The sequence below is a fragment of the Myotis daubentonii genome, chromosome 3 (genome assembly GCF_963259705.1).
Source record: "Myotis daubentonii chromosome 3, mMyoDau2.1, whole genome shotgun sequence".
NCBI classification, from domain to species: Eukaryota; Metazoa; Chordata; class Mammalia; order Chiroptera; family Vespertilionidae; genus Myotis; species Myotis daubentonii.
This window is the reverse complement of record NC_081842.1, coordinates 58,248,073-58,262,547: the sequence shown is the minus strand read 5'-3', so window position 1 is coordinate 58,262,547 and position 14,475 is coordinate 58,248,073. Positions and strand designations below refer to the sequence as shown.

Sequence of the window (14,475 nt, the reverse complement as noted above, 5' to 3'; positions counted from 1 at the left end):
TTGGGTTAGGATTAGGGGGACATTGTTCTGCCTACCACAGGATCTTTGTAAAATTACTATGACAGCCCAGCCAGTGTGGCTCCATGGTTGAGCTTCAACCTATGACCTTCAACCAAAGGTCACAGTTTGATTCCTAGTAAGGGCACATGCCCACGTTGAGGGCTCGATCCCTAGTGGGGCTATGCAGGAGGCAGCTGATCAGTGATTCTCTCTCATCATTGATGTTTCTATCTCTCCCTTCCCTTCCTCTCTGAATTAAAACATTTTTAAAAATTACTATGACAAATTATTTTATAAATCAAGGGATTCTGTTCCTTTTTTTTTTTCACTTTAACAAAAGATTAAGATTCATACACTAGTCTCTCTTATCCATGGGGGATATGTTCCAAGACCCCCAGTGAATGCCTGAAAGTCCAGAGAGTACCAAACCCTAAACATACTATGTTTTTTTCCTATATGTAAGTACCTTTTCACTTAAAGAAAGCTCTTTATGGCTTCTGTTTGGCATATTCTAATTGCCAGCATCTTTTGTGCTTTTGGACCATTATTAAGTAAAATAAGGGTTACTGGCACAATCCCTGAGCTACCATAACAGTTGATCTGATAACAGAGACTACTCAGTGAGTACCAGGCAGGTAGCATATACATTGTATGCATCATGGATGTGTAGACAATGATGATTCAAGTCCCAACCTGGATGGAGTTTGGGAAGGTGACAGTGAGAGATTTCATCACCCTACTCAGAAAAGTGTGCAATTTAAAACTTACAAATTACTTATATCTGGAATTTTCATTTAATATTTTCAGACTAAGGTTGAGCTCAGGTAACTGAAACTGCAGAAAGCAAACCCACAGATAAAGGGGGACTACCATATTGTTTTTACTTCATTTGCAGTTAATATTCAGCCACCTGTTGAATTATGTGTTTAATTCTAGGATTATTTGCTGTGAAGGTAGATTGTAGGATTATAGGGTTATTTGTTATACCAAAGCACTTATATGGGTAGGAGTGAATAGTCTGAAAGTGGCTCTGTAGCCACCTATTATCCAGGGGCATGCATGTTCCCTGGGACTCCATGAGAGGAGGGTTCCTTGTCTACAGATAATTAAGGAATACTACACATCCCAATTTGGACTTATACTGTAATAAAAGGACCAACATCTGAGATGTAAGGAGGAGGGGGGTAAGTCCACTCATTTATTTGGGAGTTCCTACACTTTCATGGTAATAATAGGGCAACAGGATACAGTTGTCCTATAGCCATGATTACCAAACTGTGCCAAGCGAGCTGCCCTGGAGTGCCACAGCAAACTCACAAGGCAACACGGGCTATTTTAAATTTCCAAAGGAAACGGATATTCCACATCTGCCAGACACGGTGCGAGCCTCTAGTTCCAGGCAGTTTCCACTTTCAGCATGGATCCTGCTACGTTATTTTTGATGATGTCTTGGCAAAGTTAGGTTTTCTGCAGTTGCCGCGATAAAAAGCAAATGCTGCCAAAAATCAATGTGGAACAGGAAATGAGAGTGGTGGTATCAATCTGATTCTAAGATCTGAGAAGTTGTACAGTGCCCATCAGATGCACACATCCCATTAGTGGGTAACTGTGGTTATTTAAGAATGAAATAAAAACATATTTATTTCAATATTTGGGTATTATTTTTTAAAATAGCTACTAAACTGTTAGGACATATATATTTTTTAAATTGTTTGGCTCTAACTATGTAATTAACACAGTTGTTAGCTGTTTCTCTTTGGAGCACCATGAAAAATTTACTGAGACAGAACGGCTGCTGAGAGGGCAGGTTTGAAACCTCTGCTCTATACCACCCTGGGAATCCTCTGTAATGTTTATCGCTTTGCCCAGTGTCCAGAATAATCATTTTTGGATATTACGTACTTTTTATACATTAACATTCCTACTTTAGGGTTTTGAGCAATTTGGGAAAGTATTCTGGGCCATAATTTTATTTTATTCTGGTATAATTTCATAGTTTAGCAGTTGTACAACATTCTGGTGGAACAGTTTTGGTTTATAACTTTTCTTATTCATGGCATTATGCTCAGATTTTTGTGTGATATTGTATGTCAAGTATGCATCTGTTAGATTTTACAAGAACACGATCGTGAGTACCCAACGAACAGATTTCTTTCCCTTGAATTAAGTGTAAAATACCCATTATAAGATAGTACATTCATTAAATTATATATATTTTCTAATTAACATAAATTAACAGTTTTATCTCTAAATGGAGTCACTAGGAATGAATTTAACTTTTTACCTCCTTTTTTTGGTTTGGGATTTGTATAATGAACATACTTTTATAATCAGGGAAAAAAAGTATATACTTGAAAACAATGCATCTTTTTTAATCTTAAAAGAAAATTGATGTAACTGAACCTGGTCACAACTGTTTTCCCAATTTGTCCCTGAAAATATGTTGGACAGAAAGGAAAAACATAATTCTAAATTAAATCAAGACCATAATTAAAAGGTTGAATTTGACTTGGCCATCTTAACAACTACTGAATTTATAAATTCTACTGTTGTTTTCAACTGCAAGTCAGTTTTTGAATGTCACTTAGATACTCCTGAAAGATGCATTTTAAATATTTTTTACATTTATATTTTATACATACACTGGGTTAAGGACTAGATTTGTTCACATTCCTTCTCTTGATTGTAGTATATATTTTTTGTCTTTCCTGATACCACTTAATAGTTACTTGAGTGTATGTTTCATCTCTAAAAATGTGGAGTATGAACTTGTGCCTTATAAATTCTGACCTCAACTCCCACCACAGTACCTACCACAAGCCCTGAGGAATGAATGAATGAGTGAGTGAATGAATGAATGCAATGTATATATTATCTCCATTTTGATTCTCAGTAGATATGACTTATTGCAAGTAGTAGTCAGCAATCATGCCCACTCTTTGTTATTCAGCACTAGCTGTAGGAAGGCAAAAGGGCACATTTTAATGGAACAGTGGAGCATTTGAATAAATCTGTCACAGATACTCTTACCGCCTTTGTAAAAATCTGATCTCATTCCTCTTAAGTAAAAGAGGTTTCACAAAAAGGAACTTACTATAAAACCTAATTATAGACAAAGTTAGACCTTGGAGCTATTTAAAGTCAGTAATGGCAAATTCATGTTTCTTTTTTTTACCACAGTCATTCTTTTTTTAATCAGGAAAATATCTAGCCTTATTCCCCATTTCTAGCAAACTTAGTATGTCTGTTACTGCTTTTTCTATATCAGAAGAATCTACATGAAAAGCACTTGAAAATATATTCATTAATTATAACAGTTGACATAATAAATTAAAAGCTAGTTAATTTTGTTCAACTTATGTGTTGTAAGTGCTAACTACTACTAAAAACCTTCTATTGCAATCATTTTGTAATCCACTGATCTTGACATTATTGTGCCATACAGAAGAAAACTGGATCATTTCAGTTGTGTAAAGGCATACTGTTTTGCTATATGTACTTGTTTACACACATCTTCTTGTAGGCTACCAGCAATATGCTTTTATTTCCTTAAGGAAACTTAATATTTAAAATTGCACTATATCTTTATAAATTGAAGCATCTACAATAGGGAAAATAAATAAACTCTTGACTAGATAATGCAAGTTTCAAAATCTTGAAACTATGCCATGAACAAAATTATGAAAATACATTATTCACCTTATCTGAGAACTTGATGTCTAGCCCTGTTAGCCACAACTCAGTCATTTTTCACAGAACAGATGAATAGTTTGAAAATGGCATTTTGAAAAATGTTAGCACTTTGGTGTTGAGTTTGCTGAAACAATATAATTTGGGTATTTAACAGAAGTTGCCTTGGGAGACATTTTTCCTCTAATTCAAGTTACTAGAATGCCATGATGGTGACATCAGAAACAGATAGTGGGAGGGGAATAAAGGGGATAATTAGCTAGACATGAGCTCCTTGAGAGTGATACCTGACTACAAGCTGACTTCAAGTGATATTTGAAGAAAGAAAACATATTTGTTTGTACTGAAAGGCATGTGACATAAATAGGGGAATGTATATATATCCTCTTAATATATTTTCATGTATGTTGCATTTATTAAGATAATTATGTCCCATTTTAATTAGCATGTAAAGAAGTAAAAACATAATTGCCAAAAATGGGTGGTAAGTAAGAAAATTCAGGCCTTGGCCGGTGTGTCTCAGTTGGTTAAGTGTCGTCCTATGCACTGACGAGTTGCCAGTTCAATTCCCGATCAGGGCACATGTCCGGGTTGCTGGTTTGATCCCCAGTTGGGGTACGTATGGAAGGCAACCAATCGATGTTACTCTCTTAAATTGATGTTTCTCTCTCTCTCTCTCTCTCTCTCTCTCTCCCTTCCTCTCTCTCTAAAATCAATAAAAACATATTAGAAAACAGAAATATTTTTTAAAAAGAAAATTCAGAAAAGAATGATGAACATGATTAAAGAAATGCATATTATTAAGGAAATTAGGGGTATTGAGGGTAAATTAGGGATATTAAGAAGATTAGAAATGACTTAATTATTGTTTTCAATTTTTATGAACTAAAAATGATTATTACTCATGTTTATGACTGATCAAGAGTGAAAAAAATAGAACATAGATTAAAAGAAGAAATGAATTTGTGAAAAATCTGAAATGTAAGTCATGAAATGCTCAAAGGGCCTATTAGGGAAGACCATGTACTGTTTGTTTATCCATGAGATTGTCAAGAACAAATAATTTTCCAGGCAGAATCTGTATTTCTTGAAGGTAGAGGGCTTGACCAGGTGATCAGTGTTTCGTGATTTAATAGTACATCGCCTTCTTCAGATCCTTAAGTAATTCTTTGGGAGCTTGAAAGTTACTGATTAAACCTATATCTACAATATCTGATTCCACACTAGTCTCTATTCGGGGACCATTGTTACAATGGATTATTAGTTGTGCCTCATTCCTGCGAGATAATCACTTCTAGCCCTTAGAGACTCTAAACATAACCATCAACCTTTGGAGGACTGGACTGTGTCAACCAAGAGGCTAAACAAGGGACACCACAAATTAATAACACAAAGAAAGAAAATCATCTCCACTACTGAATACTGCAGCAAAACATGCCCATCCTCTTTTGGAACCACAGTTTCATGCACTGCATATTTTAATTATGGTAGATCACGAAGGCCACAGCAGTCATTTTTAGGAAGGAAATATGAGGCTGAGAAGAGAAACACAGCTCAGTGATATAGGAATGTGTATCAGTGAGTGTGTATGCATACATAAGTATTCTGCCTGTTCCACACGCTCAAAATCTATGAAGAAAGACTGTGTAGTTAACAATGTGGGTGTTTACTCTTTCTCTTTATAGGTATGTCTTTATTTCCAAAAGGATTTGCAATATCAAGTTTAGATTGTAGAAATATTTTTAGTAAAGGTCTAATATAATAACTCCCAGTTATTTTCCTAAATCATAAAATAAAATAAAATAAAAATTCAATCAATATGCACAAGAATAAAAGTTTATCTAATGAAGAGTATTAATGTTATAAACCTACTCTTTAGGAAAATTTCTTGATTCTAATTGTTAATAATTCATAATAAAAATGTATTGTTATTTTATAATCCTTATTTCTTATTTATAATGCTTTTTAATAAAACCACAAACAAATTCTCTATTATTCTTATCTATCTAGATTCTAGAAGCACCTATAAGATTTTTGTTTTTCATATCCTAGTTAAGCTCTCTTGCCTACATCTTTTTTTTTTTATTGCTTAAAGTATTACAAAGGGTATTACATATGTATCCATTTTATCCCCCCGCCCTAGACAGTCCCCTAGCCTCCCCTATCACCCAGTGTCTTATGTCCATTGGTTATGCTTATATGCATGCATACAAGTCCTTTAGTTGATCTCTTACCCCCCTACCTCCTGCCCCCCAACCCTCCCCGGCCTTCCCGCTGCAGTTTGACAATCTGTTTGAGGCAGCTCTGCCTCTGTATCTATTATTGTTCAAAAGTTTATAATGGTCTCTATTGTCCATGAATGAGTGAGATCATGTGGTATTTTTCCTTTATTGAATGGCTTATTTCACTTAGCATAATGCTCTCCAGTTCCATCCATGCCGTTGCAAATGGTAAGAGTTCCTTCCTTTTTACAGCAGCATAGTATTCCATCGTGTAGATGTACCACAGTTTTCTAATCCATTCATCTACTGATGGGCACTTAGGCTGTTTCCAGATCTAAGCTATGGTGAATTGTGCTGCTATGAACATAGGGGTGCATATATCCTTTCTGATTGGTGTTTCTGGTTTCTTGGGATATATTCCTAGAAGTGGGATCACAGGGTCAAATGGGAGTTCCATTTTCAGTTTTTTAAGGAAACTCCATACTGTCTTCCATAGTGGCTGCACCAGTCTGCATTCCCACCAGCAGTGCACAAGTGTTCCTTTTTCTCCACATCCTCTCCAGCACTTGTCGTTTGTTGATGGCCTACATCTTTTTTAAAAAAAATATATTTTATTGATTTTTTTACAGAGAGGAAGGGAGAGAGATAGAGAGTTAGAAACATCGATGAGAGAAAAACATCGATCAGCTGCCTCCTGCACATCTCCTACTGGGAATATGCCCGCAACCAAGGTACATGCCCTTGACTGGAATTGAACCTGGGACCTTTCAGCCCGCAGGCTGACGCTCTATCCACTGAGCCAAATCAGTTTCAGTGCACATCTTTTAATTTTGTTATTGATCTACTAAAATGAATCCTGGTCATCATCTGATATAACTTATCATCCCATAAATGTATCAGTGTATCTCTTTCATTACCATCCACATAGATCTTCATCACACTGCAATTTGAATACCTCCCCAAACGTACATTACCAATTCTGTTGTTAGTCAGCTCTGGGTCCTGGGAAATTGTTCCTTCCATTGAAATAACTGATGTGGAACAACACAGCTTCCACAGAGCAGGCCAGCTCCCTCCCTCTTCCATTAATGGCCCTCAAAACATTTGAAGACATTTATCATGTCTGGCCTTAGCCTTTTAATCTAACCATCCCCCAGTTCTTACAACTCTTTCTCACTGGACTTGGATTCCACACCACTGACCAGCATAGTCACTCTCTTCTAAACCTACCATTGCTTGTCATTGTCCTTCTTAAAATGTACTGCCAGAGTTTAGCACACCTTTCCTGCTGCACTCAGCACTTAAGATCAGGAGGCTCTTATTTCTCATGATTAGACATTGCCTTTTCTAAGAGAATGAAGAATAATTATCTCCCGAACTCTTCTTGTGCATGTAAATGGCTGCTGAGCCAATAGGCATCTATCATATTTCTTTAGATTCAGAGTGATTTGAGGACAGAGTATGTCCTATTAATTGTTCTAGTATAGTGGCTTACATGTATATAATAGGCTCCTGATAAATGATTTTGAAGAAAGACTTAAGCTAAAGTTTTCCCTGTTATATGCCTAAGCAATAATTTTTGGACTCATTTTGCATTTATCACGATTAAAGTTCATCTCTTTCTTTGTAACCTTTTGGTGCTCTATTTTTGATTTCTGTCATCTGTCTTATGTGCAATCACTTCCAGCTTTGTACTGAATACAGATTTGAGGAGCATGCCTGTTGTGTCAATACCATTGAATAAAAGAAATACCAAGCCTTGTTTGTGTTTTTCCAACCTGACACAGTGGCTTGATGGAAAACATGCTAGATTCTGTAGGCCTTAATTACATTATTTTTACCACTGCTAACTCACTTTGTTCCTAAATAAGTCCTTTTGACCTTCAGAACTTTGGTCAGTTCATCTGTAAAATACCTTACCTGCCTCAAAGAGTTGATAAGATGATAAAATATGATAATATATTTGAAAGCATTTTCAAAAATGTTTTTAAAAGTATGTAAATCCAAGATTTGAAATTGTTCTTGTTATTGATGATATCTTGAGAATCTCATTAGATGTTGAGTGGAAATAGTCCTTATCTGAAATTTTGTGTTTGTTTTATAACTGCTACTCATCTAAGGTTTGAGTATTTTGGTTAAAAAATGTACTTATACATAGTTTTATTTCCCTGAAGTTTAGTAATTTGGTTTGTCATTGGGAGCAGGATTGGGGGACCAGATGTTCAGGGTTATGATCCAATTCATGTTCTTGAAACACATCCATTGTAACTGTATTTTGTGCTACAGAGGGCTTTGTGTTTTTATAATTTAAATTATGGGCCTGTGAATTTTGTTAGCTTCTTTGAAAGAACTCTACATCAGCATTGTGTTTGTTCTGCTAAATTACCTTGGCTTTTTAATTGAAAGGCAGTCTGTTATAATTTTAGTATGAGTACTATAGAAAGTTATGGAAATATTTAATGATCATGTAGTTTGAACCCTCTCTGACGAGCAGGAAATTATCTTGTCTGCCTGATTTTTAATAGATGACATTCACCCACTAGATCTGCCAAACCAGTATATAAAGACAATGTATCAGGCTCTAAACTGCAAACTCAAATGGAAGTCAAATTCAGGCTCTTAAAAATCAGCTTCTACTTTCGGCATGCCCCAGAACACTGGGGAGGAATATTTTATATCAGTCCTGACAGCCACATTCCCCCATTCTGCTTATGGAGATCTTAATTTAACCCTTTCCTGTGCAAATTACTTTGATTCTTTAGTTTCTACAATAAGAAGTGATTTCAGCATATCCATCAAGTGTAAAACAACCTTTTGCTGCTCTTTTTTTGTTTTGTTTTGTTAATCCTCACCCAAGGTTATTTTTCTATTGATTTTTAGAGAGAGAGAGCCACAGAGAGAAACATCGAAGTGAGATAGACACATCGATTGGTTGCCTCCTGCATGCACCCAGCCAGGGCCAGGGAACCTGCAACCAATTTATGTACCCTTGGCTGGAATCGATCCCAGGACCCTTCAGTCCTCGGGCTGACACTCTATCCACTGAGCCAAACTGGCTAAGGCTTGCTCATCATTTTTATAGTAATACTAGTGGCCCAGTGCAAGAATTTGTGCACATTGAAAGGAAATTAATTAGAAGAAATATTTTAATATTGCTGTTTGCCCTTTCTCTATAATAGAAGTGTTAACCAAAATCACGATCAACAGTGACAGATCGAAATACACGCATGTGATTGGCGCCAGCAAGAGCTTTACATATATATAGATTATGCTTAATTAGACCTGCTTTCTGATTTAGCTAAACTTTCTCCAGCCCAGTGAAGCACCCCAACTTCTCTATCAGGTAATTGTCAGCAACACAGCAGGAAATATCAACACGAAGCAGATTGTTATTGTAGATCATGCAGGGAGAACAAAGGGTAAAAGATTTAACTGCAGCAGTGTTTGACTGTATTCTGCGCAGTGAGAAAACCTGACGTCATTTTCAAGGTCCACCATTTCTTCTTTTCAGTCGGGTCAAGTTTTTAAACTTCCTAAATCTCTATTTTCTAGCTAATTAAAAGAAAATAGGATTCCACTGAGTCTCCTAACTACCTACTCCAGGACTTCTGTGAGGATCAAATGAGATAAGGCATGGGAAAACACTTCACAGACATTTGATTAAATTGTGAAATATTTCCACCTGGCTATAAAGCAAGTCGTCTTCCTGGGCTGAAGAAACTGCAAGAAGGCTAGTCTCTAGGGAGAGGAAGCCAGGCGTTGCTACGTGACATCATTACCTGGCGCCCACAGCCACCGTTTTGGGGCCGCATTTTGCACTATAGGGTCCCGGCAGCGTCAGTTGCAATTTGGTGGGGTGGGTGTCGTTCCAGGGTGGTGGCAGGGCCTGTGTCCCACTTGGGAGAAGCCAAGTGTTGCTTTGTGGGCGCCACGTCCATGGTGCCATTTCTCTGTGTACATCACGGCAGCACCAGTCAGACACTTAGCATATTAGCCTTTTATGTATATAGACTAGTGACCCAGTGCACGGATTCGTGCACATTGAAAGGAAATTAATTAGAAGATGGCCAGCGGGGAGGGACTGGGCAAGACAGGCAAGAAACATCCTGGAGCCAACCTCCTGTGGTCCCTCCCCGGCTGGCTGCACCTGGGGTGGCGCCGTGGCTCGAAGGGTGTCTGCATAGTGAGCAGGGTCCCTCTGGCATGTAGGGTCCCTTGGCCTGGCCTGTGGGGATCAGGCTGAAACTCCGATATCCCCTGAGGGGTCCCAGGGTGCGAGGGGGCACTCTGCAAAGTTGTTGTTGTGCAGGGTGTGGAATGCAAACACAAGTGTGCAGTAAACCAGATTCAGGGCCAACAGTGCCCCAGCAACAGCATAACCCACAGCCAAAGGTGGAATCACATGACCCCATGAGGAATCGGGATCCCTCCTCTCTGGTTTCGGGGTGCGTCACCCGAGAACAACTGCTGCCAAGTCACTGCAGCTCTGCAGCTCCTGCATTGAGCATCTGTCCCCTGGTGGTCAGTGCGCATCATAGCTACCGGTCGTATAGTTGGACACTTAGCATATTAGCCTTCTATATATAGAGATACGAAGCAAACATTGAGAGTAAGAGAGTTGAATGAAAATACTCACTTTTTTTATTACTGGCCTCTGAAGCGATATATTATTCATCACAGCACATTTTTCCTGTGTATAACAGGAATTCTAGTAAATAAAATGGGAATGATTATGTCAAGGCTCCTGCAACAAGACTGGGTTATGTGGCTCCCAGGTGCAGACATCATTGATGAGTCAGTGAGCTAACAATTTTGCATGAAGGGGAGTTGGATGAGCTACCAATTCACTATTTTATTACCAATGAAATTTCCCTTTTTATTTTGTCAAATAGGCAAGATATACACATAGTTAAAAAAACAAACAAACAAAAAAAAACACCTCAAATTCAAATGATAGATAAAGGGTATACAATGAAAAATGTCTACTTTCCTGTGCCCCCAATTTCCCTCTAGAGGCAACCCTAAATGTCAGTTTCTTGGGTATTTGCCCAGAGAATTCTATACATTTGCAAATGTGTGTGTATCCTTTTTAAAAATATAACACTTGTACCTTTTTTATTTACATATCTTAGATGTCCTTAATATCAGTACATATAAAGTTAATTCATTTTTAATGATTATGTAATGTATCTTTGTTGGATGTTTGATAAATTTTTTAATGACCAACCTCCTATTGATAGACATTTAGCTTGGTTGTAATATTTTCATGCTACAAACAATATTTCAGTGAGTCTGCTTTATATACTTGGACTTGCAGGATAAATTCCTAGATCTGGAATTGCTGGGTCAAACAGTGTGCATTATTTATTTGATAGACATTTTCAACTACCCACCAGAAGATGAATTATTTACAGCTCCATCAACAATAAAAATGTTATTTTTCCAATGACCAAGATTTCCTCTTCCCTTCCCACAGTTTAGATACCTAAGAAACCAAAACTGGAAGATTTATAATGAGCATAAACTGAAGCCACGGGAGCTGCATGGCCATGAGAGGTTTTCAGACAGGGCTCTTCCCCTGCGTCACCAGGCTCTCCTTCTCCGAGATATCCCAAGTTTCTTTCTCTCTCTCTCTCTCTCTCTCTCTATCTCTATCTCTATCTCTATCTCTATCTCTATCTCTTTTCTTCCCTCCCTCCCTCTCTTTTTTGTATCATGATTGATAAAAATCAGCAAACTCAGATATCTCTTTTCAAGACTCCATACCCTTAGATGGTCCCTTTTCAGTATGTCATCGTTACATTATCTTTCTTTTTTTAACAACATGCAATTATTCTATTATACAGAGGTTATGATTATTTTGTAGGTATTACATTTGAATTTGCCTGATTATACATTACATGTGAGGGTATATATCCTTCAGAAATACAAATGTCAAAAGGATTATTTCCAAACATATTTTCTAAAGAATAGTAAGTCTGTCAAAGGTTTATGAATTCTTAGCAGTAGCACTTTCTAGTTCTTAAGGGTTTGCTTTTTTCTGTCACTTATTTAAGTGTTGTCTTGTTTTACACTCCTAGGCCTGTCTGTGTTTGGGTCAATAGCCAAATCTGCTCTGATTACCATTAACTGCCCATTAAATTATTATAAAATGTTTTATAGATAGAATACTTTATAAAAGCTACCAGTGATATTCCATCCCTGGATTTCCTAATGGGTCACTAGTGAGTCATGTGTTAGGTAGAATTGGTGATTGAATTACATGATCTATGTCTAGTAAATATACAGTGAGCATGTAGTGTTAGATTTTGTTGTTTCCAGGAATCTCTTGACAATTACTTCATGATTTAAATGGTATTTATTGTAACTATTAGATGCTTCCCATTTAATTTTGTGGGTAATTTGGTCACTGCTTTAGCCAGTAGCATGTTCTTTATTCACTGTCACCCTTTTGTTCTCTATTTTCATGTGTCGTCTATGCAAAGAAAGTCAAAGTAATCACCAGCTATTTATGTTATTAGAAGGAACTAAATATTTTATAACCCTGAAAGGCCAGTATAATTGGAAGAGGAAGTGGGAGTTGAGGTTAATTGGAGAAATTTTATTAGAAAACAGTGGATATTATTTTTTTACCCCTTCAACAATGTCTTAGACTGTTAATTATTGTAATCAGTATGATAAATTGTGGTAATTTGTTATGTTCTATGAATAATACATTAACAGATTTGGGATCACTCCGTCACTTTCTGTACAGAAATTTCTTAACAAATATTTTTACTAAAAGTATTTTCCTGCCAAAACCGGTTTGGCTCAGTGGATAGAGCGTCGGCCTGCGGACTGAAAGGTCCCAGGTTCGATTCCAGTCAAGCGCATGTACCTGGGTTGCGGGCATATCTCCAGTAGGAGATGTGCAGGAGGCAGCTGATCGATGTTTCTCTCTCATCGATGTTTCTAACTCTTTATCTCTCTCCCTTCCTCTCTGTAAAAAATCAATAAAATATATTTAAAAAATAAATAAATAAAATTAAAAAATATATATATTTTCCTGGTAACCTTAACCTTAGAATAAGTTCTATGCATTATCACTAGTGGGTATGATATACTTATTTGTCTATAGGAAACATGTTTTAGATTTCTAAATAGGATATCATTTTTTCCTCACTGGTTCCATTTTTACCTTCAAATTAAAATTTGTGAAGGTTTGTATGTAAGCAGTTTGTATGTAGCAAATGATATAATTATTTGGAGTGGGGTGCATGTCTCTAAACTTTATTCTAAGAAAAAGAATAATGTCCTTATTCAAAAATTTTACTACAGAACAGGGTTAATAGGCTTTTTATTTACTAATCTAGGGTTCTAACTACTATTTTTTGTTGTTGTTAATCCTCACATTGATTTTTAGAGAGAGTAGAAGGGAGGGAGAAAGGGAGGAAAAGAAAGGAAGAGAGAGGGGGGGGGCAGGGAGGGGAGGGGAGGGGAGGGAAGGGAAGGGAAGGGAAGGGAAGGGAAGGGAAGGGAAGGGAAGGGAAGGGAAGGGAAGGGAGAAGCATCAATGTGAGAGAAACACATTGTTTAGTTGTTTCCTGTATGTGCCCTTGACTGGGAATCGAACCCACAACCCTTCAGTCACAGGCCGACACTCACTGGCCAGGACTCTAATTACTATTTATGATGCATTTCTGGATGAAATTTTTCTGTGTTCCAAAAAGTTACAAATTTTAAAACAACAGTTGACACAAAACTCATTCCAAAATTGAGGACTAATTCTATTTTAAGTGTTTCTTCTGGAATTACATACTGAATAATTTTTATTTTGTACCGGGAGGGGTTTTTTTTACCAGTCTCTTTAAAGATGTAACTTTCAGTAATACTTAATGTTTCTTATACTTATTCTTAGATTTTAAGTTCTCTTTAAAATGATAGAATGAGTCTAGATTTCAAATTTAGTTGCTATATTTTATCTATCTATGTGCCAGGAGTGTATGACTAAGGAGAAAGAATCCTTTTAATTATATTACAATGGTAAAATTGTTTCTGTGCTTTGGAATAAGCCACCAAAAGGATAAAACAATTAAACTGCTAAGCATCTAGCAACAAAACTTCTCCCTATCTGCCCACCGGAGCAAAGAGCTGATGGATATATGATGCCTTGTCAAACATTATCAGCTGCACTGAAAAGAGATGAAACTGCAGAGTCAATACTTACAAGAGAGAAGACCCAGAAGACCTACCTGCTGGGACTCACGCTGCCACTGGGAAACTGACCTGTTTGTGTTTTTATTTCAGTGACGTTGTATGCCTCCTGTATTCTCCTGGGAGTGTTCTTGAATAGCAGTATACCTATATTTTTCGAGCTGTTTGTGGAAACTGTCTACCCAGTTCCAGAAGGAATTACTTGTGGAGTTGTCACTTTTTTAAGTAATATGTTCATGGGAGTGCTTTTACTTTTTCTCACATTTTATCACAAAGGTAAGAAATTTGGCTTCTTGTTTATGATCTAAACTAGAGGCCCAGTGCATGAAATTCATGCGGGGGGGGGGGGGAGGGGCAGTGTCCCTCAGCC

The 14,475-nt window shown here is 37.1% G+C and overlaps 1 protein-coding gene across 2 annotated transcripts in view; it reads left to right on the top strand.

Moving 5' to 3' along the window:
- Window positions 1-14,475, top strand: part of SLC49A4 (solute carrier family 49 member 4) — a 73,038-nt gene that overhangs the window by 50,539 nt on the left and 8,024 nt on the right. The window contains exon 8 of one of the 2 annotated variants that reach the window (XM_059687662.1): window positions 14,199-14,381. The exons of the other annotated variant lie outside the window; for it this stretch is intronic. Coding sequence (XP_059543645.1) covers window positions 14,199-14,381 — 183 coding nt within the window. The remainder of the gene's footprint in view (window positions 1-14,198; window positions 14,382-14,475) is intronic. 2 annotated transcript variants of the gene reach the window in all.